This window comes from Astatotilapia calliptera, chromosome 23, assembly GCF_964374335.1.
Source record: "Astatotilapia calliptera chromosome 23, fAstCal68.1, whole genome shotgun sequence".
NCBI classification, from domain to species: domain Eukaryota; kingdom Metazoa; phylum Chordata; class Actinopteri; order Cichliformes; family Cichlidae; genus Astatotilapia; species Astatotilapia calliptera.
The window spans coordinates 8383747-8411742 of record NC_137443.1 but is presented as its reverse complement, the minus strand read 5'-3'; the positions used below and the strand labels follow the sequence as shown (position 1 = coordinate 8411742).

Here is a 27996-nt window from a genome sequence, read left to right as displayed (position 1 = left end):
CAGTACGGTGTAAGCGGTCTGCTGTGTAACTGTGATGCTTCAGGGTTGTATTATCACTGGGCATCATACAAGAAAACCACAGACTCAAGACACCCTTGCAGGATTTACACCTGCAGGAAGACCACCCTGCCCTCCCTTCCCTCCTCGGTGCTTTCACTTCCATTCAGTTCGTCATTCCTTTCATTACCACCCACAGGCACGAGCTTACGTTACAGTAACGTGCTCGCATCGTGACCGGAGCTCATATATGCGCTGTTACTTCGCCGACACTCGCCTTTCTCTGGCAGCCACACCCTCCCATCTTCATCTCCATCTCTCACGCGTGCAGCTGTGACCGTCGGGCGGTGCGTGCGTCTCCGTGTCGGGCACCCGCAGCATCAGCAACACAAAAGGGTCGGAGCTGGAGCTGGGTTTACCTCAGCGCGGATCGGAAGGAGGGGATCGCGTTTCCGAGCAAAGGTGGTGGGATTTTTTATCTTCTTCTCTTCCATGTCGGTTTGTGTTTATGGTTACTGACTTCCATTTTCACGACGCTATTGACCTTGTCATTGTAGACCACCCCTCATTTTACCCATTGACCTGCTCAGATCTTCTACTCCATCCATCGCAGATCCGTGTGTGTTCGTCTGTGTATGTGTGTGTGTGTTTGCTGTAAATGGGCTGGTACTTGCAATTTGATCCGGTTTGAAATGCGCAAACGCCGATGTCAACAGGCCAGGTTGTGCTCAATCGTTACTTTTTAAACCCCAAAACAATCCTCATCAATTAAACGCCGTTTGGATGCTATCAGTGAAAAATGTGAGAAAAGCAGAGGCCACATTCTTTGTTCTCCACGCGCTTTTTAGTCTGCAATTAATAGACTGTAGTCCCCGTGCGGCGGCATCCGCTAATCTGCAATCAGCGGTTAGGTATCGATCGGTGCCTTTAGGGTGTATGTTGATGTTCTCCTTTACTTTGTCTTCCCCTAAACGATGGGCAGTCGGTATGAATTATAAGGATGTTTATGCCAGCTTGAAAACCATGCGCAGGCCATATGGTGCGGGCCTACATGTGCGGGGGGGAAATGAAGGAAATTATGGATTTATTTTCCCACGCGTCATTTAAAGCCTTTAAATCAATGCTGCAACACTGTCGTACCAATGGACTTTGAGGCTGAGACACACAGGCAGCGAATATTAATGTCAGCTTGCCAGATATTAATTCACAGGTTACTGGTGCTGGGTTTATGGTGCTGGTGTGGAGTAAACTGGTCTGTTTTCTGGTTGGCTGATTCAGTGCTTGACTGACATGAAGATGTAGACTGCTGTAGTATTTATGTTTTAGGTCATCAATAGAAAGACTGAAGCACGTGCTTTGCAGGAGAAAGATATGATAGTAAAGACGATGATAGCAGATAAGTGGAGTTACTTAGCAGCTATAACAACAAGCCGCTTCATATCCAGCCTTTAGAGTATCAGATCCACTGATGCACAGTAAACAACAAACCGTTATCGTATCATCACCACCCAATGGTGACTAACTGGCTTTTTTTTCTTTGCAGAGACATCTGCTGAGTGTCTTTGTAGTGCCAGACATGAATTTATTTTATTTGAGTCATGTATGGCCCTGGGACCTCAAAATAAAATGATTTAATTTGAAATTCTGTAAGATGTAAAAATGTCTGTCTGATACTCTGGTCTCTGTGTGTTTTAAATATCAGGAAAAACAGAGCTGAAAAACCCCATGATAACCTAGAAAGGTTGGTTGTTCATTAAACGAGTGACTGTCCAAGAGTATGTGCACAGCGTGTGATGCACTGACCGGATCCAGCATTTGATTGTAGTTTGCATCTTACTGCATGACCCACCTGACTCTGTATACTGAAATGAAACAAGTACTACGATTTGTCCTCCTTTAGTTCAAAATAGTAGCAGAATAACTCACAGTATGTTATTAACACAAAACTCAATTGTATTCCATTTTAATTTATTTATATGGCACTATACAGACCCTACTGCTTCTAGTGAGTCAAAATGCCCCAGGGTCCTTTTAGACTGCCTAAATGATTTGATAAAAGTACTGGATTCTGACACCAGCCCGTACCACCAGGCTAACCAATACACCAGCCCCTGTAAAAAATGTAAAAATGATAAAGAATTTGCTAGATACCTAACCTGATTAAATAATCACAGTTTTAATCATGTTGTGCAAAGCTCCGCACTGCCCATCTAAAGCATAAGTTCTCTTATTCTATACAGAGGTTTGCATTACGATTATTGCTGTTCTTCTCCAAAGCTAAAAAAAAAATGTAATTACAGTCTGGCAGTCAGTTCCTTAGGAGGCCTGTCCTAATTATTCAGTCCTCTGTGATGCAAGTTAATATCAACTCTTTAGAAATTTCCTTCCTGGATGATCTTAGAAATGTTTATGTAACACATCTCTGACCTAAATAATATGACCGCACAGTGTTTATTGTGTTTATGTTGTTATTCTTATTTTCCTGACATGCGTCATATATTTAGGTCACCACAGAAATGTTAGCATATATCAAAATGACAAGGGATTGCAGCAGGCTGTAGATCACATATCTGTGTAGGTTTGTATATTTAATGAGATCCATTCAAAATGTTCTTATTTGTGGACATTTCCCCCTCTGTGTATTTCTTATAAATCACAAGATGACATCACATTGCATCTATACAAATTTCCGTGCTACGGAGAAACATATTCAGCCATGCTTTCCAATTTCCATAAAAAATTTGAATGGCTGCTTTACCACATGCCAAGTGTAGTGGCTGCTACAGTATCACTTAGCATAGAGAAGGCTGTTTGATCCTGGCCTTTTTCGCACAAAGTGGAATCGTTAAGACACTCTGCTCGCCGTGTGTGCGCGAATACACGAGGATGTGAATATCTGTACTAGAGCATGTTTGCGCTGCTTTACTGGGAGGTTTCTATTTATGCACATAGGCAGTCAGAGAACAGTCTGTCTTTGAAGTGCTGTGCTGCTGTAACATAGGCGGCATCCAGGTTGGTAAAGCCCCATCATTACCATATCCCTGTGAGACTGCAGTGTGATCCTGCCAAAACTGGAGAGTGGGGGGAATAGCCCTTATTACACAGTAACACTGTGGTGATTCTCACAGCCATTATGGTACCACGTCACATTATTATAAATGTAAAAAAAAGGATTGAGGGCAATTAGCTCCTTTTGTTCTCCTAAAAAAGGATATTTACTTTAAAAAAAAGCCACTAAATAGTTCCACAAGCTGACTTGTGTGTGTTGGATAGTGTTGGATAGCTCTAAAGGCTGTGAGCTTCACAGACTAGTCTATTACAGACATTTGTGACCATAACACTATTAGGGAGCTGTGATGGGGCGCATTACAGACCTTTATAATCACACATGTGCATCCATGATTGCAGTTAACCCACAAAGAAAGTCTTTATGAGCATCAGCCAGTTGAAATGCTGAATGCCACTCTGTTCTCCTGCACTGGATATCTGGCGGGGAAAACAAAGTGTCACTTTGTGCCTCCTCAGCACAGCAGCACTAACAGACACAGGAGAACGCCCATCTCTCTTCGCTAGGCACTCTCACTGCCCCTGTACCCACCGACACACCTCCTCCCTTCAGACTGTGCGTGTGCTCCACTCTCTGACACACATGAGCCAAAACTGACATGAGTTTTCATCATATGACGTCACCTCACAGGGACAATAATATTCTCATCAGCGTGAGAATATCAAGGGATGCTTACCGAGTCATTCTCCCGTGCGCCCACATACATGGACGTACATGCGCACACAACCGAGTGCTCACCGCATTTGACACCTGACTCCAGGTAATGCCCTAGATCCACAGTGACAGCAGGCAGGTGGAACAGGCACACACTCGCAGATCCCCTCGCGCACAAAGCGACTTCACAAGGGTAAGAAAGCAATCTTGAGCACACAGTTAGGTTTGCCTCTTCTATGCTGTTTGATGGTTGACTTAAGCTGTAGATTGGTGTAGACAGTCTCTCTCTGCTTGAAAGACACCTATCATGTTGCTCATGCTGTACAAGGTTATTATGTGCAGTAATGTTACTGTATGTTATTTGTCTAATAAAATATGCTGAGTCATGATGTTAGTGTGTGAGATGGTCAGGCAGGAGAAAAGGGGCTTTTTGCTTATTTGCAAAACTTAAGCATAGTCACTTAACACTTGCCTAATGTGGAAAATATAACCACGGTCATGTGATACATGTTGCACGTGACTCCTAAATCCATTGTTACACCACACGCAGCCTTTGGCTTTCAAAGGAGGGGACAAATACCAAGAACACTGCAGCTGGTGTTTACTCCAGACCTGTCCGACCAAACTGTACATTTAGTGCTTCTGTTAAGGTTTTTCAACACTACGCTTTATGGCTGCGGAGTTCAGGCAATAAGTTAATAATAAGACCATTAATGAGGTCCATGGAGAAATGTCAGTTACAGTCAGTTAACAGCTATACTGGCAGTTATACTCCCCAGATGGTCAATGATATTGACTACCTGCATCATGTTAGTTTGTCAGCACTGGCATTATGAGAATTTCAGTACAGTAATGTTAGCTCCAAGCACTACTGTGCACAGGTGCATCCTCATGAAGCTGTATGTAGTCTTCTAAATGCCATGTGCAACTCCAGTTCCACAAAAGTTAGAATGCGCATAACATGTCAATAAAAGAAGAATGCAAAGATTTGCATATCTCATATTTTTTCACAATAGAACATAGAAAATATATTAAATGTTTAAATTGAGAAAATTTACCATTTTAAGAATAAGAAAAAAGCATTTAGCAATGATGATGCCTTTGCAATTCCACAAGGACTACTGCACCCCTTTACAATCAGAGGCTTTTAAACTGAGTGCTGATAGCAAACTGGACTGTCCTCCTCCTCTTTAGTCTGAAAATAAATGTAATCTTTGCCTCATCTGAACACACAGCAGTATTAAACTGAGTTTTAACAGAGGTTTTTCCCCAGAGCCGACAGTGGTTTTTCTAGATCATGTTCAGATATGGCTTCTTATTTGCATGATACAAGTTTAAACCTGCATTAGTGGAATGCACGGCTGTGTTCACAGGTGATTTATGGAGGTGTTCCTGAGTTCATGTCCATTTTTAATGCAGTGTCCAATATTGACTTTCAGCCTTGTCCTTTACGCACAGAGATTTTTTCAGTTTCTCAGACTCTTTAATAATATTGTGTACTGTAAACGATGACATGTTCAAAGTTGTGGCAATTTTACTTTGAGCAATGTTACTTTTAAAAAGTTCCACAATTTGTAGATCAGTGTTTTTGAAGATTGAACCTCTGCCCATCTTTACTTCTGAGAAATTCTGCCCCTCTAAAATGCTCTTTTTATACCTGTTTTTTCAGTCTTTTGTTACCTCTGTTGCAAAATTTTTGAGACATGTTGCTGCCATCAAATTCAAAATGGGTTAAATATTTTTTCATTAAATAGTAAAATGTCTTAAGTTTGAAAATTTTGTACGTTTTCTATGGTCTATCAAAGATAAAATATGAGTCTATGAGAATTGTAAATCGCTGTATTTATTTTGTACCCAACATTTTTTGGAAGTGAGGTTGTAAATATCGGTGCTACTGCATCATCCATAAGAACGTTTCCTTATGGCAGTTTTTTATCTTTTGTCAGTAGATTATGCCTTAGCTCTAACTCAGGCAGAAGTAGGTTTAGATCTAACTCGCACAACTGAGTATGTTCACTAACTCACATGGGGCTCTGGTTTCATGGCAGCAGAAACAGCATCAGCACATGTTGGTGTTTTGATGTTTATGTTTGTCTTCCTTAAGCCCTGTACAGCAAGTGTGGTACAAAGGTTGTAAGAGGGGAGATTTGCATTAAAATTAGCTGCAAAAAAAGCTTAAAAAGACACATGTGGACTGAAATCAGCTTAGAGCATGGAGCTAATGGTTAATCCACCTTTAAATGCAAGTGAAAATGTGCAGCCCTGACAATAATGAAACTGCTAACAAATAATTTGATGAAATACTTTGCATCATCTTTAGATATTCAGGTTAAATTTAAAGTTGACTGTGACAGTAGAAGTCAAATGATCTGTAATTAACTCTGAATCCATCAGTGGACGACTGGATGGTCTGTATGAAAACCAGCCTGCTGCTGTAAAACCACTGCATTAGCAGGTGTAAGTGCGTCTGCCCACAGATATAGAAGACTGAAATAAAAAATAACAAATCAAAATAAGATTGTAGTACAAGTCACCAGCAGGTATTGATAAACCATAGTCACTAGAAGTGTCAACAGTTTATGACCCTGGCGCCTTTTGCAGCATTTTCAATGCAACTGCCTAGCAAATTATATCTTTGCATACATATATACAGTGGGGCAAAAAAGTATTTAGTCAGCCACCGATTGTGCAAGTTCCCCCACTTAAAATGATGACAGAGGTCAGTAATTTGCACCAGAGGTACACTTCAACTGTGAGAGACAGAATGTGAAAAAAAAATCCATGAATTCACATGGTAGGATTTGTAAAGAATTTATTCCTAAATCAGGGTGGAAAATAAGTATTTGGTCACCTCAAACATGGAAAATCTCTGGCTCTCACAGACCTGTAACGTCTTCTGTAAGACGCTTTTCTGTCCCCCACTCATTACCTGTATGAATGGCACCTGTTTGAACTCATCATCTGTATAAAAGACACCTGTCCACAGCCTCAAACAGTCAGACTCCAAACTCCGCCATGGCCAAGACCAAAGAGCTTTCGAAGGACACCAGGAAAAGTATTGTAGACCTGCACCAGACTGGGAAGAGTGAATCTACAATAGGCAAGCAGCTTGGTGTGAAAAAATCAACTGTGGGAGCAATCATCAGAAAATGGAAGACATACAAGACCACTGATAATCTCCCTCGATCTGGGGCTCCACGCAAGATCTCATCCCGTGGGGTCAAAATGATCATGAGAACGGTGAGCAAAGATCCCAGAACCACACGGGGGGACCTGGTGAATGACCTGCAGAGAGCTGGGACCAAAGTAACAAAGGTCACCATCAGTAACACACTACAACGGCAGGGAATCAAATCCCGCAGTGCCAGACGTGTTCCGCTGCTGAAGCCAGTGCATGTCCAGGCCCGTCTGAAGTTTGCCAGAGAGCACATGGATGATACAGCAGAGGATTGGGAGAATGTCATGTGGTCAGATGAAACCAAAGTAGAACTTTTTGGTATAAACTCAACTCGTCGTGTTTGGAGGAAGAAGAATACTGAGTTGCATCCCAAGAACACCATACCTACTGTGAAGCATGGGGGTGGAAACATCATGCTATGGGGCTGTTTTTCTGCCAAGGGGACAGGACGACTGATCCGTGTTAAGGACAGAATGAATGGGGCCATGTATCGTGAGATTTTGAGTCAAAACCTCCTTCCATCAGTGAGAACTTTGAAGATGAAACGAGGCTGGCTCTTCCAACATGACAATGATCCAAAACACACCGCCCGGGCAACAAAGGAGTGGCTCCGTAAGAAGCATTTGAAAGTCCTGGAGTGGCCTAGCCAGTCTCCAGACCTCAACCCCATAGAAAATCTGTGGCGGGAGTTGAAAGTCCGTGTTGCTCGGCGACAGCCCCAAAACAGCACTGCTCTCGAGAAGATCTGCATGGAGGAATGGGCCAAAATACCAGCTACTGTCTGTGCAAACCTGGTAAAGACCTATAGTAAACGTTTGACCTCTGTTATTGCCAACAAAGGTTATGTTACAAAGTATTGAGTTGTATTTTTGTTATTGACCAAATACTTATTTTCCACCCTGATTTAGGAATAAATTCTTTACAAATCCTACCATGTGGATTCATGGATTTTTTTTTTTCACATTCTGTCTCTCACAGTTGAAGTGTACCTCTGGTGCAAATTACTGACCTCTGTCATCATTTTAAGTGGGGGAACTTGCACAATCGGTGGCTGACTAAATACTTTTTTGCCCCACTGTAAGAGGTGTCTTTGTTTTTGGTATGCACCTATACAGCCTACGTCTGACTAGCTGGTGCTGTTTGGATTTTTTGGAACCATATTTGCATATTTGCTGCACCCATACTGTATATGGGTGCAGCAAATACGTACATGGAAAGCCACCTGCTAATTAATACTATGTAACAGCAACTAATAAAATTACAAGAATTTCCTTCACCAAAATTAAAGCACAAACTTCATAGATGAGCTGTACTTCTTAGTGGACCATGACATTTGCTCGATAGTTCCATTAAAAATTCTTCAAAAGGCGCCAACGCTACAAACGCAATAGCGAGGTCGTATTCAGTTATTCAGATCAGTGGAGTTGAGGCCTAGCAGGCAGCTGCTGTCTGTCTGTTTGGCACACCTGTCAAAGCTTTATGAAAAGTGCAATTGTTAAGAAAGGGGAAACTACACATAGAGATCAAAGCTATTTTTTGTAGCAGGCTGTAAATGTGATGTTAATTCTGTTAAACTGGTGATTTTATCATGGCTGCAAATTGCCACACCGCAAACTGCAGTTTTTGTCATTTCTGTGGCTTTCGGCTCACTTCATAGAAACATTTAACATGAGGAACTGATTACACCATTACACTTGCTTTGCCACTGATATTTATTTTAACCAATATAGGGTGCACTAGATAGCAAGTGCACATGCATGCTCCTTTTACTATCATTGCTTGCCACTTTGTGCTGCTCTGTGCAACTGTTCTTAAAACAACTACATCAGGAGAACCAGGAGCAGTGTTTGCACATATGCAGGTGTGCACCTAGAGAACCATTTCAGTCTATTTGTAGTGATAAGCACTTGTTCTGTGTACGTTCTCGGTCTCCTTTGGCCCTGCCTGTTTCTATGATTAGTATAGGCTGAGACACGATCGAAGTCCAAACCCTAAGGGCACCTAACAGATCTTGGGATTGCATCTCCTTCCTCATCCATCGCTTACCATCTCACTTTCCAATCCATGCTCCCATTCTTCAGTCTACACCTGATGCTTATACACCTAACAAACCCAGACCTGTTGTTTTGTCACTGCACTGTATTTATTTCACCGTTTTTCTCCCAAAGACACAGCGGAGGCAGCAGGAACATTCATCTGGGTAAAACGAGCTTTGTGCAAAAGGGCAGATCGATGTTCCCTAAGGTTTTACTGCAGTGGTGCGCAGCCATCTCGAGCTGCGCAGCTGAAATAGGTAAACTGTTAACACAGCTCCAACACGTTCGTCTGTCTGCTTTGTCAGCAAGCTACCTGTGCTGTGCGATTATGGCACATAGCTGCTACAACTCTGAGCTATGCCATCAGGACTCTGGTAGCTGTCTGGCCTGAAGGATGTTGAGCTGCTGAGTCGTTCAAAAGCGCTGAGACGCAGCATCGTGTTATGCCACCGCCATACTATGATGCAGCTGTATCCTTGTCAAAGGCATTTCTCTGCTTCTGTAGAGCACATGGCTGCTCCTCGTGCTTCTCTCATCCCATCTCTGTCCTCTGCAGCAATCGGACTACACATAAACACGAAATAAAAGCTTCTCGGCACACAGACACTTTCTCAACATTGGCACAAGCAGCCAAACAGACAAACAATAAAACAAGATTCCACAATATCTCCGTTTATAGACACAAACACATGCAGTCTCTTTCCTCAAAACACGCTCTCTCTGTCTGTGTTCACACTCCTACTTCCAAACATGCTTGTTTGCTCCTTGTCCTGTGCTGGCTGGAGTCAGACAGGACAAAGAGCCTTTTTCTGGAGCGAGACATTTCTGAGAGAGTCTGTGCAGCTCTGTCACACTCAGGAAGGAAGCCCACGACATGCTGATCCCACTGGAGGCAGCGGGCTTCTCTCCAGCTCTCTCAGTACTGTCTCTGATATTCTCTGGTTTTATCCTGACCACTTGTGGTTTTTTACAACACAACACACATTCTGCTGTACATCAGAAAACCTCTGGCTCGGCCGGCGTGCTGCAGACAGGTGTTGACCAGAGGACGCTGGGGTTTCAGGGTTCAGGAAGCCATCTGTGGTGTGTTGGTTCCTGCCAGTTTAGGAGTTGCAAATAAGAGGTGGTTTGTGTGGATCTCTAATTATGAGGCAACTTATAATACCTGCATCTTAGCTGAGAACTGAGTTGTTGGGGGTTTTAATCACTATTTTTGCAGCCACAGCAGAGAGACTTCAGAGAGCTCATCTTGTTTTTATCATACCCCAGGAAAGCCAATCACAAGAGCCATTCTGCAAGAGCTAACAAAGCCGACCTTTCTGATGAGAGTAAAATGGAAAGCGCACAGGCCCTTTCCTCTTCCTCCTTTTCCTTGAATTAAAATCTTAATAGCAGCATCCCCATGTTCACTTCCTTTTTTCTCTCATCACAGCCAAGGTGGGCAGTGATCATAGCAACGGACACCATGGAAACTAAGCATGACATGGTCCTAGAGGTAACCGAATCCAAAGGCCCAGGTAAAGTAGTTTTATAGACATCTTAAAGAGACGGCCTTTTAAAAAAACATGTTAGGTTCATCGCATCATGACCTTTTTTTTTTTACTGTCTCTTTAAGAACTGCATGGTGTGGTGATGGGTTTGACTTCATAGAAGAGACTTACTTCATTTGTGGTGTGGTGTGTCCACATTCTGACTTCTTTAATCGCCTTGTTCTTGCTTGTCTGTGATCCCTGCAAGGGTCACGATGACCCTCATGGAGAGTGAGTACAGCATAGTGCAAATTGAACAAAGTAACACATCAATGTTAAAACATCATGAAAACACATTTGTGTTCAGGAATTGCAAGTGTACAGATTCTGTACATTTATTGGTGGACATAATCGATAGCTGTCTTAATGATAATGTTAACAGATTCGACTATTTGACATATATGCTGTTTCAGTGGTGGATACTTTTACTCTTGGATCTTTGTGATGTCAGTGAGACTGGATATCCCTAATAAGGTCATCTTACAAACATGCAGTGCAAACCTTTTAGTTGTGAGGGGCAGCCAGTCAGCTGACAGGTGACTTTAAGTGAGAGCAGATAAAATGTCACATTTCAGACAAAGATAGAACCAAGAATGAGGGGGAAAGGGAGCTGAAAAGGCATAATAAGTGTATATAATAAAATATTATGGACACAAAATGAAAGAATTATCATGCCCTTTTTGCATGCACTATTTCCTGGCAGCGATCACAATTTGAAACTGGTTGTAAATAACATGTCCAGGAGTTTATGGTGGCTGTAAACCCCATCCTCTATAGGCAATTTGGGAGTTTTGAATGTTGCTTATTCTGAGAAATATTTTTTAAAAATGTCCCTCATCAGTTTCATACCGCTTATTAGTGACTGTAAGATGAAAACCATGGCTTTAATGGTTCACTGCTCTGCTGATGCTTTAAGTAAAAAAGCTACAAAACTCTACTCTATACTACCTGCCCAGCTATAGACAGTGCATATTTTTGCTGTTGTTATAAAAGCATAAAAACATTTGAAAAGATTAGACACTAGTTGGGTTTTTTGTAGTTTTTTGAATCTCCCAGCCTTCGATCAGGTAATTCATTTACAGCAGTTTGAAGCTTACAGATAAAACAAAAACAACAACAAAAAAGAAATGCACAGGAAAAAACTGAAGAAGAGCTGAAGAAACCAACTATTTAAAAGATGAAAAAATAGGAAAATAACTCATTAGATTATATATGGGAGTAAACTTTTCATCTTAAGGGTCTAGTGAAGAGATGGCTGCGGACATTAGGGAATGTACTAGTGTGAGATGATGTAAAGGGTGGGAACAATCAGACATGATGGGTTTTGCTTTCTTATGTAACTGCAGGGTTTTCAGTGCTGTTCCAGTTATTTTGCTGCAGATATTAATCACCTTATTCAGTATGTTTTCTGTTTGATCTCGAGAGACTGATTGCAAATGACAGCTTGGAAAGTGAGTTCAAATTCAATAAAAGAGACATAAAGTGTTGTCACCAGGGCCCTGTCAACCTGGAGCTTGAGGAGTTTGTCGATATAAAAGAAACACTGTAGGTTTTCTTATTCTCATGTCAGTATTAATATTACTATTAGAGTGGACCTGTGATGCTTCATATTTTCTGCATTAGTGGTTAAACTTATATATATTAAATATGACTATGTTTTGAATAAATAATTTCAATTAATTTACATGTAATTCTTGTCAGCTAAACGTTTCAAACTGCCGCAGATTCTTTTCCCCACTTTTGGCTCACTATGATGTAAGTGACAGCAGATATTCCTCATATAGTCATCTCAAATCAACATAATTGGTTTTGAGCTCATAAGCCCCTCCCGCCTGCTCTTCAAAGTGTTGTTTTTAAGAAGCAACCAATCAGGAGAAAGTTAGCTTAAACGAGGGGAATGAGGCCCAGTATAAGATAAATAGGGATTATTGTGAACTGTGAATGCTGCAGAGCATTACGTTTACCATTAAAAGTTGTCACTTTGTATTACATATGAGGGCTAGGGTTACATAAGACATTTCTATGGCTTACACCCTTTCTGTCTGAAATATAGCAAGTTTTAGTTTTAGTCTGGCACTGCTTGTTTTGTTATGATGAGATAGAAATGAAAAGTTTGAGTCTAAAAGTAGTTTATTTTATATTTATTGTCTTTAATATGGTTTCCAAATACATGTAGAATTGCAGTGTTTGTATTATTCTGAGCATCAATCACTTTATTAAAAACCAAGTCCACTATGTGCCACAGATTCCTATTTTAGGAAAAGGAAAGAGTGGACATCTTATACTTCTATTTCCTAGCATGGTGGCAGGGGCCTAGGGCTGTGCAATATGAACAAAATCTCATATCCCGATATAAGAATTCTATCGTCCCGATAATGATATAAATCACAAAAATGTAACATTTTCTGTAAATTCTGTGAATCTCGGGCAGCTCGACTTGCGGGAAGTGTTTCCAGCTGCGCGTCATGTAGCTGGAGTCGAGTGTTTTAACCGATGCATGAAACGATACATTTTTAGACATAAGTTGTAACGGCCGCCGTTTTCTTTGTGAGTATTTATTACACAGCGTGCTGCGGGGAAAAGCCTGTTCTAACGTTTGAGTCTAAGGTTTATTTTTTTAGCACCCGACGGCTCTTTTTTTGCTTCTCATCCGTAAATAATCTGCTCTTTCATGTGATTCAGTTTATTTTGAAAGGTTTCAACAGGATCTTGAGCTTTATTATGAAAGGTTTATGTGGAACATAAACAAGCGGACACGCGATGCTGTTACCGTCGTTGTTGCTAACCGCAACGCATAAAAACAGGCGCTTGTCCATCCGTATTGTGGTTATATTAAATATACGAGAAAGAGAGAACTTTAAGAAATTAATATAGCCACTACAGTGACCATCAAAACGATGAAAAAATATTGCCGTAAACAGTTTATTTTGCGAAACCACGAAACAAACGATAGCGTAAAACGAAACAATAGATGTTTTTATATCGTTATCTGATATATATCGTTATATCGAACAGCCCTACAGGGGCCTACCATGTTTACAAAAAGTACTATATTTCAGCAATGCTGCACTGGTGTGATCCATCATATGTAGCAGCATGGAAGGAAACTGAATGCAAAACAATAACCGATATGCATATACAGGCAGTTCTGGCAGATAAAACTCTACAGGACTTGATTGTTAAAACAGGAAATCCATGGGTAAAAGCCACACTAGAGGTTTGGAAAATGGTAATAAAAGAAAATAAGTTGGATATAGATAAATACTTGGTGTGCTGCTGGCTGCATGTAAAAAGGCACTGACCAAAGGGTGGCTAACACAGGATTCACCAAGTGAGTCTTAAAATTAAGGTATGTGTCAAGTGATGTACATTTTATTTCAGGTTTAACTTCAATAAACACTTAAATAAAAAAAAAAAAAAAAGGTATTATCACCTGAATATTACACAGCTGCTGTGTTTTGGTTTCCCCCTTACATTTATGGATCAAGGATCACAGACTGCATACTGCATAAATAGTTATTTTTAGCTTGCTTCCTCCTGCTTTGTTCTGCTTCCGTCTTTTACCTTCACCAGATGTGAAACAATCCCAGATCGAATGGCTAGAATGAAAAAGCAGCAAGATTTTGAATCCTGGATTACCAGGGTCAAAGCATCCTGCATTGCGAGCACATGGGAAGCAAGACGTAACCCTCAAAAATAGGTTGTGCTGCTGCACAGTCTTGTTCTCTGCAGAAAAAATGTGTCCTGCCTTGTTTCATGCATGAGTGTGTGAGCATGCCCATGGCGGTGTATTATGAGCTTTGTACCACTGGATTGGCCCTCATGCTGGAAGAGCGTGCTGCAGGGAAACAGAGCATCACCGTCGTACCCATAATATGAGTCGCTGCACTTGCACTGAGAGTGAACAGGTCGATGCCACCAATTTGATCAAAAAGAGACACAAGAATGGCATGAAAAGAAACAAAGCCAAGATAAAAAATATCAGAGGCCTCCTCATAATCACTCTGTAATATATCCCAAAAGTACTGCTTTGAGATTATCCACAGATTAGGCAGTCCACTATTCTGTCATTCAGTGAGCTGTTTTTTACCAAATTTAACCTGATTCCAAACTAGGGTGTTACAATAGTGGAAATTTACACTCAATACTGATAGAAAGGAATGTATTTGATTCTATTTTGAAAAACCACAGGGGACAAATGACAAAAACATAAGGTATTGCAAAAAAAAAAAAAAGATAACATCAGTGACAACACTTTTTAAGCTGTCTGGCGCAGTGCAAAAAAATGCTGTAACTGTAAGGTATCTTATTTTTTCGGCTGCTCTCTTTATGCGTCATCACAATTGATCATCTGCCTCCATCTCACAGTCACACTAACCCTCTGCATGAACCTCCGCTCAGGTTTTCTCATTTTTCTCCTGCCTGGCACCTTGATATTCAACATCCTTTTTCCACCATCTTTGCACCATCCCTCCTCTGTACACGTCCAAATCATCTCACTCGTTCCTCTTTAACTCCCACTTGAGCTGAGCTGTCCCTCTGATATATTCACTTCTAATCTTGTTCATCCTGGTCACTCTCAGCGAAACTCCTAGCATCTTCAGCTTGGCCTCCATCTCCAAACTATACATCACAGCAGGTGTCTCTATCACCTTGCAACCCTTCCTTTTCATTCTTGCTTCTATCCTTCTGTCACAAATCACCCCTGACACTCAACTCCACCCACTCCACCCTGCTAGCACTCTCTTCTTCATGTCTCTTGCTTTTGATGTTTGACCCCGGGTATTGAAGCTCATCAACCTTTTCTTCCTCTACTACTGGCAGCTCAAACAGCTAACAGATCATCTGCAGAGGAATGGCTTATTTGAAGAGTTTCAGTCAGGTTTCAGAGCTCATCACAGCACAGAAACAGCTTTAGTGAAGGTTACAAATTATCTTCTTATGGCCTCTGACAGTAGACTCATCTCTGTGCTTGTCCTGCTAGAGCACGCTGTAGGTATTACAGATATTACAGGTACTGCAGTGGTTTGAATCATATCTATCAAATCGACTCCAATTTTCTGCACGTAAATGGAGAGTCCAATGGTCCTTTGGAGGTTTCTGTTTACATTACATATGCTTCCCTTAGGCAGTATCATTAGAAGACATAGTGTACATTTTCACTGCTATGCAGATGACACCCAACTATGTCAATCCATGAAGCCAGATAACACACACCAATTAGTTAAACTGCAGGAATGTCTTAAAGACATAAAGACCTGGATGGCCACTAACTTTCTGCTTCTTAATTCAGATAAAACTGAGGTTATTGAAAATCTTAGAAATATGGTATCTAACCAGATTCTTACTCTGGCATTACCTTGGCCTCCAGTAACGCTGTGAGGAACCTTGGAGTCATTTTTGACCAGGACATGTCCTTCAATGCACATATTAAAGAAATATGTAAGACTGCTTTCTTCCATTTGTGCAACATCTCTAAAATTTGAAATATCCTGTCTCAGAGTGAAGCTTAAAAACTAGTTCATGCATTTATTACTTCCAGGCTGGACTACTGCAATTCATTATTATCAGGGAGTCCTAAAAACTCCCTGAAATGCCTTCAGTTAATCCAAAATGCTGCAGCAAGAGTACCGACAGGGACTAGAAAGAGAGAGCATATTTCTCCTGTTTTGGCTTCCCTTCATTGGCTTCCTGTTAAATCCAGAATTGAATTCAAAATTCTGCTCCTCACATACAAGGTCTTAAATAATCAGGGCCCATCTTATCTTAATGACCTTGTAGTACCATATCACCCTATTAGAGCACTTCACCCTTGCACTGCAGGCTTACTTGTTGTTCCTAGAGTATTTAAAAGTAGAATGGGAGGCAGAGCCTTCAGTTTTCAGGCCCCTCTTCTGTGGAACCAGCTTCCAGTTTGGATTCAGGAGACAGACACTATCTCTACTTTTAAGATTAGGCTTCAAACTTTCCTTTTTGCTAAAGCATATAGTTAGGGCTGGACCAGGTGACCCTGAATCCTCCTGGATTGAATTGTAACTGCTATTGATCTCTGTCTCTCCTCCACAGCATGTCTTTATCCTGTTTTCCTTCTCTCACCGCAACCGGTCGCAGCAGATGGCCGCCCCTCCCTGAAGGAGGTTTCTTCCTGTTAAAAGGGAGTTTTTTCCTTCCCACTGTCGCCAAAGTGCTTGCTCATAGGAGGTCAAATGATTGTTGGGTTTTTCTCTGTATCTATTATTGTAGGATCTACTGTACAATATAAAGTGCCTTGAGGCGACTGTTGTTGTGATTTGGCGCTATATAAATAAAATTAAATGGAATTGAATTGAATCCACTGTTACAGATCTCCCTCCCACTAACACACATGTATTCTGTCTTTAATTCCTCTTTTCTCTGGAGCAAGCCTCCAACTCTCCAGATATCCACCTGCTCCCACCACACTCCTACTGCTTACTTTAACTGTAAGGTATGACAAAATTATTGGACCACTTGTCATAAAAAACAAGAAAACACAAAGATTGTAGAAAACTGTTAAAAACCTCATGTTTTTATTAGGCATATAGCAAACTGAAATCTTGTTTTAATACCCAAATTTGAGCCAGCACTGGACTTCTTTGAGAAATCAAAAAGTAATTAAACATTCAACCGTTAAAACTAATTTTTCTGTTCAGGAATGCATTTAGTTTTAATCGCTAGCTTAACAGCTGTAACTATTATTATTATTATTAACAATAATAATAATAATGATAATAGATTTGTATAGTGCCTTTCAAAGGGCGCTTTACACAAGAGTAGAAAAAAACGAAGGTTTTGTTGAAGAGGTGAGAATTTGGTAGCCTAATAAATAAAAAATACTAATAATAATGATGATGTGCTTTATGTCATGAGCTTTTTGGAAAACACAGCATTAAAATTTAGCATTAAAATGCATAATTTTGATTGAGGACCTTGTGCATATACTGGTGGTTGAACCTTAATAGAAATATTAAAAATTATTGCTTGATTTCTGGCAGCTGGGAATAAACCTTTCATTTGGTGGTCTAACAAATTTGTTGTCATTACTATATATTCTTATTATTTTACTTTTGCTTGAGGCAGTGCTGTACTTCTAGACCCTTACCTCCATATGTCGTTGCTCATCAATTAGAGCTGTTAAGGTAGGCTGCCAACGTTTCTGTCTACTTGCTGGTAGGCTTTTATCAGCTTCAATCTTTGACTTCAAGAGAAACACAACACTTTTTAGCTTAACAAAATGGGTTATTTTGTCAAATTCACGCTGTTTATTACCGTTACAGATCTGCAGGACTGATAACGCTTGCTACCTAACGTTCACATTAAGGTTTAGCCATAGCCGCTAGCTGCTACCGTAATACACGCTAATGTGGCTATCGGGTAATTGCTAGTAGTTAAACGGCTAAGATTAATATTTATAATTCATGAACTGTTTCACACTTAAAAGCATTAGTGACCTCTCGAAAGTTCTCGTATGTTTTTTTTTTCAGTGTTGTGAATCTAAACTACCTCAGCAGCTGTTGACAGGAGCAAAGACAGCGCTGTCAGTCTGGATGCAGATACAGGGACTCATGATTTTAGTTATCAATCCTATTCCACTTCCTCAAATATAAGAAATACCTAATACTTGTTTATTTTACGATTTTAATAGATTTGCGTATTGCTCAGAGTTAGATTTAGATACTAATCTAACTCTAATGTGTGTTTTGTAACCATTTTATCAAACGCACAGTTTAAACCCAAATCCATTTGACTCGTGTGGACATAATGTCTCGATTGATTGATTGATTTTATCAATTTTCTTCCATTTTGGTCATTTTAGGGTGCATTACATAACAAGAAGCCACGTTAGGCAGCAGAAACACAGATCAGCCACAATATTAAAAACAATAATTAAATTATTTATTTAGAGTACAAATGTTTTGTGCAGTAGACCTTGTTTTGTCTTGAATCCTTTACAAATCTTGACTTAAAAATTTGTTTAGGTTGAAATTTTATTTTATATTGAAGGGCGGTTTCGTAGCACAATGTCTGAAGGTGTTTTCTGTTCCTTCCTGTTTGCCTTTGGAGTAACATATGACAGATTGCACCTACATGTGCTATATCCATAAGAAACTGGGAAAAAAAAATACAAATATGATACAAAGTCATGTAAGCTCATTCATCATTTTCACAATATCATCGCTGACCAAAGACAATGACTGCTGGTGATTCACTGCTTTACAAGCAAACATCTACCTACAGGTTTTACACTTAAGTATTACTATGACAGAAGCAAATAAATATAAAATGCTGATTTGTGTGCCATGGATTTGCTAGTTATTATTATTATTATTATTATTATTCAATTTGGAAAGAGCCATGGTGGCAGTTTCTCCCATAGATTTAAGCTAAGCTTCACATTAAGTCATGAAAGTAGCTAAGTCTCGAAGTCTCTGCAAGAAAAGGAATGAACATGTTCTTCTTTGGGATCTGGGGCATCACAGTGGAAGGTAACCCTGTCACATCCATGTTTTGAAGAAAAACAACAGTAGTTTTAAGTTTTTATAGAAAAAAATGGGAATAGTTTTTATCTTGGCTGATACTTGTGAACATTTTTCAAAAAGAAAATGAGGGTTATGTTTTTTAGGTAAGATTTAAGCTAGTGGACAGGGTAAAAAAGATAAGGAGTATATATAGATCTTTATATAGATCTTTTTTGGAATGATGGGGGACTTCAGCAGAGTCAAATATAAGATGAACAAGATGGAAACATCTGTCCCTTGACACTGAGTTTCTAAAATATTTTTTTGTGTAAACATGTCCTCTTTCATACACAAAAAAACCCTCGAGTTCTTCAGGGTCAAGGAGTGGGGAAATTAGTTTACTGTATCATTTCCCATCATGCCTTTCGTTTAGTGAGCAGCATGCAAAGTGAAATCCCACACCGGTTTCTACTTATAGCACTGAAAGGGATACCCGCAGAGCCCAGAGAATGCCTGTCTGCACAGTGGTGTAGAGTAGCTTTGTAGCTTTGTAACCTCACTCACTTAGTTCAGGGAGTGGACCTTCACAACTACACAAACACACAGAAGTAAGACACACAGCTGGGTAGCTGCTGTAGTTTTGAAGGAGAAATGTTCTGCAGTACTTGTTGAAACACCTCAACCAAGGCTGAAAAGTCCCTCCACTCTGTGGACAAACTGAATCCCTGGATCAGGAGAGAGAATCCAGATCCAGATTAGTTTGTGATATTAGCTTAAGAACATCAGGGGATGTCTCCCAATTTCAGTTAGGTATGTATTTGTGATGATATCACATAAAATGTCAAAGTTTTGCTCTATATCTCAATGATAAAGAATCTGCTAAAAAAACTTCCTGGATCTAGCAAGAATCCAGGAAGTCTTTAGTGACTGGATTGACTCCAGAAGTTGAAGCAAGCCAAAACTCTCGTAATTTGTTTTTAACTATTTGATCCTGGTAACCAAGAGGAAAAAAAACAGGAAGCAATCACATTATTTTCTTGGAGGAGATCATTAAATTGTTTGTCTACAGTTTTAGCCGAAGAACCAATGAGCTCCTGCCATAATGTGTCATCCGTCCATGTTCAAATAGCAAGAATTGCTTCTCCTGCTACAGTAGTGGTCAGGATTTAATCACACTTAAACACAATTATCATCTAATGCATCTTCAATCAAATTGTGCTTAAGGTCAGAATCATAATTGTTTTGTTTTTTTTATGCGCAATAAGCTTTGAATTATGATGGATCGCGAATTGCACGAGCTACTGTTTCAATGAGGTTCTGTTAAATGTTTTCAAGCAAACTTTTATTGTTATGTTATTGTTTGGATCCTGAGAAGAGAGCGCACAGACACGTTTTCGCGTTTACACATGGGAAAGTTTAGTGTAAGAGTTTATAACTTACTGGCATGAACAATGATGAGGTGGTAAAGATACCTACTGAAAGTCCAAAGTTAAATTCTTCGCTTTTGTCAAACACTTCCTCATGAATCAGCACTGATCTTGGTAGCAATAGCAGGGTTTATGACAGCTGCCCTGTTTTATTGTGTCTAAATCGACACACTTGAAGTGATTACCTCACAGACTGATAGATTAGCGAATCTTCCAGTGGTACCTGTGATATGTGTAGCCTTGAACTTTTATATTTACTGTAGTGCTGCACACATGTGGCTAGTTTGTAATAGCTTTTGGAGTTGTGACGATAACTGAGCTTTCCCTACTTTCAGTTGTGCATTTATTTTCAGTCTGTAAGTAGGGGAGCTAGTGACCTCCTCCTTTTTTTTTAATTGCTTTGGCTGTTGGTGCTCTATTTTTTATGTGTGGTGTCGATCTTTCACACTTCCTGTAAATACAAGTATGAACCAAAGAGCCAAGGTTTTCTTCTCATTCCATCTGCTGTTTTCTTCGTTTTCTTTTAACTCCGTCAAACACATTTCATTAAGTACACGCGTGTAACAATGAATATGCTCATAGGCACAGTCCTGCTCGTTATCTCGCCCGAGGGTGAGATATAAAGATTAATGATGTGATTGCATGTGGCTGTGGTTGTCATCCATTCTCCTTTCTACCGCCAGAGAGAAGGCGACAGGGCAAGTTCCAGCCGTTCAGACGACTGTTTGGGAAGAAGAAGAAAAGACAGGCGAGAGAGGGCTTTGATGGAGCAGAGCTAAAAACCAGTTTTTCCACAGGGGAAGTGTGCAATGGTGTTACATCTGATGAGGAGTCCGATCAAAATCTGAGGTTAGTACATGGATCAGTTTTTTTTAAAAACATGTATTCATCTATACTATACACACAGAAACTGAGCTTATTGTCCATTCACTACACTACCAAAGGTTGGAATTTGTTGCTTTTTTAAAACAGTACATTGTTTTTTTTCTCTGCTAAAAGCAACTCAGCTTCTTATTCACTTCTAGACAAATGAAAGTGTTAAATCACGCGGTTGCAAAATGCTGCAAGGTGACATAATCTGTAAAGACAAAGGTGAGGCTGTGCTTTGAAATGACTTTAAAGGCAAAAGGCTTCACTGACAATACGAGCTTACCTGTAACGACTTGTAACAGGACTGCGGGGTCAATCATTTCACTGTGTAAAGTTTTTTGCTGCTGCAAGTTTGTGATAAATGCATGAATGACTGACAGATGACACGCTGCAGCACTGAAGACAATCTCCTTCTCCTGCAGGGAGTTGAATCCCATCGGATCTCGAGCTCTCTCACACGACAGCATCTTCATTCCAGAGGAACCGGTGAAGGAGGCTGGTCTGGATCACAGCATGTCCCAGGAAAACGTGTCGGATAAAGTTAGGAATCTGCAGGTGGGCTGTGCAGAGGTGTACACTCACTTCTCTTTTTGCTCCAACTAGATATGTTGTAATCATTAATTGCTTTTTATCCTCACAGAGGCAGATAGCACAAGGTATAAAGTTTGGCCAAAGGCCTCCTTCTCTGAGAAGAAGTGAGGGAGATGAGGGCAGCTCAGATGAGGAAGAGGTTCCGCGTAGCCCTCTGAAAGTTTTGGCCCAGGTAGAAGCGGAGCCACCAGGAACAGAGCCAAAGGTATGAGTTGACTGACTGGTAGGTTTTTTGTTTGTTTTAAGTTTGATTAATTTAACACAACATTTGTTCTGTTTAAGTCTTGGGTAGCACTAAACATGTGAAGAAGTTGCTTAGAACCTTTTGTGATTCTGGTATATCACTCCACATCAGGGGATTGTATTAATATTAAATAAACACATAAATAAATAAACAACCTTATCACACCACGGACACCTCTGCTTTCTGTGTACTGTGTCTACAGAGATCTCTTTAAGTCGTAGTTTAATTGCTCTTACTGTGACATAAGCAGGTGCAGGGAGGTCAGCCATTTGGACCACACAGCCCCCCTGTGAAGTCTCCAAGGTCCAAACGAGTTCTTCCACTCACTGGCACGATTGAGTCCATCAACCTTGATGCCGTCCCTCAATCAGTTCCTCGCTTAGACAACGCTGCCGCCAAACATAAACTCTCCGTCAAGCCGAAAAACCAGAGGATTTCCCGCAAGCACAGACGATTCACACAGGTGAGTTTCTTTTAATGTGGGTTTGCATGTTTGTTTATTCTGTGACACCCTTTGTTATTGTTAAAAAAAGCTGACACTACTTGGACTTTTGCATTCCAGGACCTCCAAGAGGTATCCATTCCTGGTTTGGTCCAAGATGACCTCGAAGCAGCTGGCATCTCCACAGACGACCAGCGTAGAGCGTCTGTTGAGTCCCCTGAAAGCTTCAAGAAACAAAGACTCCATGAGGAGGAAAGACAGGAGGCGAGGAGGATGAGAGAGCTTGAGGAGCTGAGGTTCAGACAGGAGGAAGAAGAGAGGAAGAGGAGAGCAGAGGAGCTGAGGCTGCGTGAACTGGAGGAGGAGAGATATCGTATGCAACAGCAGGAAGAGGAGGCAAGGAGGCTGCGCGAGGAGGCAGACAAAAAGAGAATGGAGGAGGAGGAAAGGAGGATCAGAGAGGAAGAGGAAGCAAGGAGACTGCTAGAGGAGGCAGAGAAAAAGAGAATAGAGGAGGAGGAGGAAAGGAGGATCAGAGAAGAAGAGGAGGCAAGGAGGCTGCTAAAGGAGGCAGAAAGAAGGAGAATGGAGGAGGAAAGGAGGATCAGAGAGGAGGAGGAACGGAGGTTCAGAGAAGAAGAGGAAAGGAGGATCAGGGAGGAGGAGGAAAAGAGGATCAGAGAGGAGGAGGAAAGAAGGCAAGAGGAAGAGCGCATGAGAAGGCTGGAGGAGGAAAGGAGGATGCGAGAAGAGGAGGAGCGTCGGCAGAGGGAAGAAGAGGAAGAAAGGAGACGACTAGAAGAACAATGGAGAAAAGAGGAAGAGGACAGGAAGAGGCAAGAGAAGGAGGAAAGGAGGAAACATGAGGAAGAGGCAAGGAGGCAGCAGGAGCTTGAGGCTGAGAGGAGGAGGAAGCTGGTAGAAGAAGAGGAAAGAAAGAAAGAGGAGGAAGCAGAGAAACTGAGGTTGTGGGAAATGGAAGAAAAGAAGAAAAAGGTAGCAGAGGAGAAGAGGAAAAAGGAGGAAGAGGAGCAAAGAAGGATGTCATTGGAGGAGGCTGATGGGAAGTTTGATCCACAAGAGATGAAGAGAAGAGCTGAAGAGCTACGCTGGAGGGAGATGGAGGAGAGACAGAGGCCATTTACTTTTAAAGTGTCCTCTGGTGAGAAACAGATTCTCTTCCAGAAGGTCAATCTGACGCCTGTTACGCCGGCCTCCAGCCACCAGAGCGCTGCTGTCGCTTATCAAAGAGATGGAGCAAAGGCTTCCTCCTCTGAAGGACCAGACTCCCCCAACCTGCCAGCATCTCCATATGTCCCCCATACAGCTATCCTAGTGACAGGCGCCCAGCTATGTGGGACAGCTGTCAATTTAGACCAGATCAAAGACACCGCCTGCAAGTCCCTGCTGGGTTTGGGAGAGGATAGAAAGGCCCAAGGAACACCGCCAACAAAGAGCAAGACTTCCCCAGAACGCAAGTCTGGAAAAACCAAATCACTCAATGAGTCTGTGCTCTCTACCGATCAGTCCAGTGCAGCTGTCCTGGCAGAATGGGCAAGCATCAGATCAAAGATATTCAAGGGGGTAGAAGAGGGGAAGTACGACGAGTACCCAGAGCCGAGCAGGAGCCAGTCTCAGTCCAGCGCTGAAGAACAGCCTCTGTTTGCCCACACGAACCTCAGGAAGACCATGTCTGCTAGCGCCAAGTTCTCCATCACCCCTGCAAGGAAGAAGTTTGGAGATTCAAATAGGAACTCTGAGGTGTTTGGTGCAGAAGATAAGGAAGCAGGAGAGGAGGTTGCTCCACCTGGAAGCCCCACTGTAGCCTCTCCTTCTCCATCAAGTAAACCTCAGAACAGGACAAGTAAAAGTGTCCGCATCATAGAAAGAGGGTCAGATGAGTGTATGTTTGCCAAAGACCTTCCTTCTTTCCTCGTTCCCAGTTCTGAAATTCAATCTGAAGAGGCAGAGTCGAAGAGCAGGGTTCAGAGTGAAACAGAGACATCTGAAAGCAGAGTGGAGGGAGAGGAGCAGGGCCAGGACAGTGAGGAGAAGCCTTCTCCTTTTGGCATAAAGCTGAGGAGGACCAACTACTCTCTGCGTTTTCACAGCGAGCAGTCCACAGAGAAAAAGAAGAAGCGCTACAGTGCTGGGGACAGCTTTGATGGCGTCCCCTCGCCTCTTACCCCCATTGAGCCAGACTCTGATGCCTCTTCTGTCTTTTCTGACAAATCAAGCCCCACGTCACCTCAGAAAGAAGGCGCGGTCAGCAAGTATTTACATGCATCTGCCTCTCCTGCATTCCCCCGGGGTAAACTGACTAAGTCTACCAGCCCGACTCCACACAGTGAGGGTGAGAAAGTGTTTTCCAAGCCACCGCTCTACCGCAGACCAGTGACATCACCTAAGCCTACAGGTGCAGCCCCAACACCTCCCCCATCACCACTACCTAAGGTAGCTCATGAGTCTCCCAGTGATGATTCAGTGGAGAGTACAATGGGTGTGGATTCATCCATCCAGGAGCAAGCCGGAAGGAGTGAGGAACCTTCAGCCCTGCTGCACAAGAGCAGCCAAAGTCATGTCCAAGGGGAAGAAGAGCCCAAGGAGAAGAGGTCATTCTTCCCCTCCATTAACATACCCTGGAGGGAAAAGGCAGACAGAAAGACAGAACTCATCAGGAAAGGTCAGCATCTTTGTTAGTTAGCTGAAATTATCACGTGAAATAACGAGCTTTAGATGAACCTGTAAGCTTATCTTGATACTTTTAGACAAAACTGTGTAAGCTGCTTCATCCCCAAGCATCTCCAGACCGTAGCTTCCTATTTAAGTAAAGAGACATAAGCAACAATCTTCTCATCTACATAATGCAAATCCATTTGATTTGCCAATATCTTGGCAACATTTACTGCTTAAAAGGATGTTCCATACCTAAATCAAATTACCATTTATCCATCTAGATTGTTTTGGCATGAGTTGGTGATATTGGCAGTAGAGATGTCTGCCTTCCCGTGAATATACTGGGACTAAATGATAAATCCGCAAGCAATTATGTGAATAGTTTTTATGTAAATGGCTATTTTCTTTCTACTAACCTACACGCATTGTCGGACAGAAAGAAAAAAAGGTCCTGTGGAAAAATTTGGAATATGATTTTGAGATGAATGTTTTGTTAAATTAAAAATAGTGTTTTGTAGTATCAAAGCTTTCCAACAACATCTATCGGGTGTTCATCTGCAGAAAAACCATCCCTACAGAGCAGGCACTCACTGGACAGTGCGAGGGTCCAGGAGAAGGAGGCTGGACCTTTGTGGATCACACTGGCTCTTCAGAAGCAGAAAGGCTTCAGGGAGCAGCAGCAGAACCGGGAGGAGCGTCGTAGCCAAAGAGAGGCCAAGCTGGCAGAAAAACAAGCTAAAGAGCGAGACAGTGTATGCCCCACAGATAAACGTTTACACACTTTCTCGTGATCTCCGTAACATACTGTCCATCTTCTGAATGGATCCCAAATCTCTTTTGCAGGTTACACTGGTGAGCCCCACAGACAGCAAAGGAAGTGGAAGCACCAGTCCTTCTTCTAAACCTCAGACGCCAGAGGAGCCCAAGAGACCAGAGAGCCTCCTGGGAAAATTTGAACGCCGGGAGCACCTAAAGAAGGCCAACACTCTACCGAGCTCTGTCACTGGTAAAATTGTCATATATCGTAGTAAAGTGAATATACTAAGTAGCTATTAGCGTCACAAACAACAGGATGAGCTCTTTTTCTGCGATTTCTGGTTATTCTGATTACAGTTGCTGTTATTAGTCAGGCAAATTTCTTTATTTCCAGAAGCTCTTCTTCAAAATTAATCTGTTTTTTTAAAATGAGTTTAATAATGGGATATAGAAAGCAAACAGATTAGTAACACATTTTTACATGTTTGTTGTTGCAGTTGAGATTGCAGACTCTACACCGTCGCCACCTGCTGTCAAAGAGGTGTCAAAGCGCTTCCCCTCCAGTGACTCTCCGCAGGTTTCCACAGAGCCGGCCTGGCTTGCTCTGGCCAAACGAAAGGCCAAAGCCTGGAGCGACTGTCCTCAGATCATCAAATAACACCTCAAACCACCAGCTACACACGACACTCCGGCCTGCATCAAGAGTGTACACTGCCTACAGACTCTGAAACACTTGGAGTGTCACCATTAACTGTCCCCCCCCTCTGAGAACTCCACCTCTCACTTCTCACAATGAAAACTCTTCCCGACTGTGAAACCAGTAAAGCTCTCCATCTCCTCCTAACCCCCCCACATACACTGGTTGGTACTATTATCATGTTAAAGTGCGCTTCACATTCACTTAATCCAATACAGCCACACAGATATAAACAATTGATGCGAGCATGCACATACTGTATAAAAACATAAATTATATGTCTCTTAAACTCCTGCAGCCAATCGCAACCATGGTTGGCCACTGCAATAGCCAACCTTTTTCTTTTTTTTTTTAATTGTGTAGCCAACTGTGTCACCATGGTTGTAAATAAATCATTTGCTCAACACAATATAACACTTCTTTATTATAGAGGTGAAGCTCTGATCTATGACAGTGTTTAATCAACAGAGGGTAACTGTCTGAATCATGTTTTAAGGGCTACCAGTTTAAACTCAGCACGAACCTGCTTCTGGAAGTGTTACAGGCATCCCCTCTGTCCTTCTTGGCGTTATTTATGTAAAGCAGCAGCTCTCCCTCTCCTGTGTCTTTTCTCTGAGCCTTGTTTTTCATCTACAAGAGATGCCTTTTTTTTATCAACACATACTGGAAAATCTTAGCTTAACAATTCTCACTGTGCCCGTGACGACTGTGATAGCTGTCCAAGGAGCTATTGTACAATTTTGCCATGATTTAAAAAGAAAAGAAACATGGTGGGTGCACCTAAACACAGCACTGAAGACCACAAGTGTTACTGGGCATTTATGGTGAACCTGCACCTCATCCTCACAGCTGTGTGCCGATGTAATTTGGATTTTTTATTTTTAGGCTTTGCTTATTGGAGACAGATGTGACACCTCCTAGCTGTAGACCTACGACTCTTATAGCTGTCCTCCTGTAACACGCTCGTCTTAGTAGGCTTGCGCCATCACTTTCTCTTAAATGTGATATGATCCTACATAATGTAAACATTTCCTCTATGAAGAAAAAAAAACAACTTGATTCTTATTTCCTGCCACTCACTTAATGATCTGTATCTATGTAAGTATGTACTGTATGTAAGTGAAAGGCATTGCCGGAGGTTCGGTCAAAAAGAGGGCCCTAAAAGAGGTGGACTCACTGTCATTTTGTTTCTAACTTTGGTCGTGCACAATAGTGTAGTGTACGCAGTGTTGTATGTAACAAAAAATGTTTGGTATTATTTGCACTTTTTTGTCCCACTTACAGATATGAAAAAAAAGATACAAAATGTTATGAATAATGTAAATTAAATACTGATGTCTGAACCACAGAACTGC

At 41.5% G+C, this 27996-nt stretch overlaps 1 protein-coding gene across 4 annotated transcripts; it reads left to right on the top strand.

Moving 5' to 3' along the window:
* The first annotated feature begins 4 nt into the window (after nucleotides 1–4).
* On the top strand, nucleotides 5–27989 carry cracd (capping protein inhibiting regulator of actin dynamics). 4 transcript variants are annotated; one of them, XM_080297438.1, is made up of 10 exons: nucleotides 166–459; nucleotides 10365–10449; nucleotides 21049–21214; nucleotides 21658–21790; nucleotides 21876–22031; nucleotides 22321–22533; nucleotides 22633–25195; nucleotides 25750–25940; nucleotides 26032–26194; nucleotides 26442–27989. In XM_080297438.1, the coding sequence occupies exons 2-10, from the start codon at nucleotides 10398–10400 to the stop codon at nucleotides 26600–26602; spliced, it is 3798 nt and encodes a 1265-aa protein (XP_080153564.1). In that variant the 5' UTR covers nucleotides 166–459; nucleotides 10365–10397; the 3' UTR covers nucleotides 26603–27989. The 4 variants fall into 4 exon arrangements, with proteins under 4 accessions (XP_026015602.2, XP_080153564.1, XP_080153563.1 ...); XM_080297437.1 differs by having other exon boundaries at nucleotides 22318–22533; XM_026159817.2 differs by lacking the exon at nucleotides 10365–10449 and having other exon boundaries at nucleotides 5–459.
* The last annotated feature ends 7 nt before the right edge of the window (nucleotides 27990–27996 follow it).

Excerpts from the sequence above, each read along its gene's own strand:
- cracd (XM_080297437.1), top strand. The coding sequence starts at position 10,398 with ATGGAAACTAAGCATGACATGGTCCTAGAGGTAACCGAATCCAAAGGC. Across the intron at positions 21,215-21,657 it reads GAGTCCGATCAAAATCTGAG|GGAGTTGAATCCCATCGGAT; the intron begins GTTAGTACATGG and ends CTTCTCCTGCAG. Across the intron at positions 25,196-25,749 it reads GACAGAACTCATCAGGAAAG|AAAAACCATCCCTACAGAGC; the intron begins GTCAGCATCTTT and ends GTTCATCTGCAG.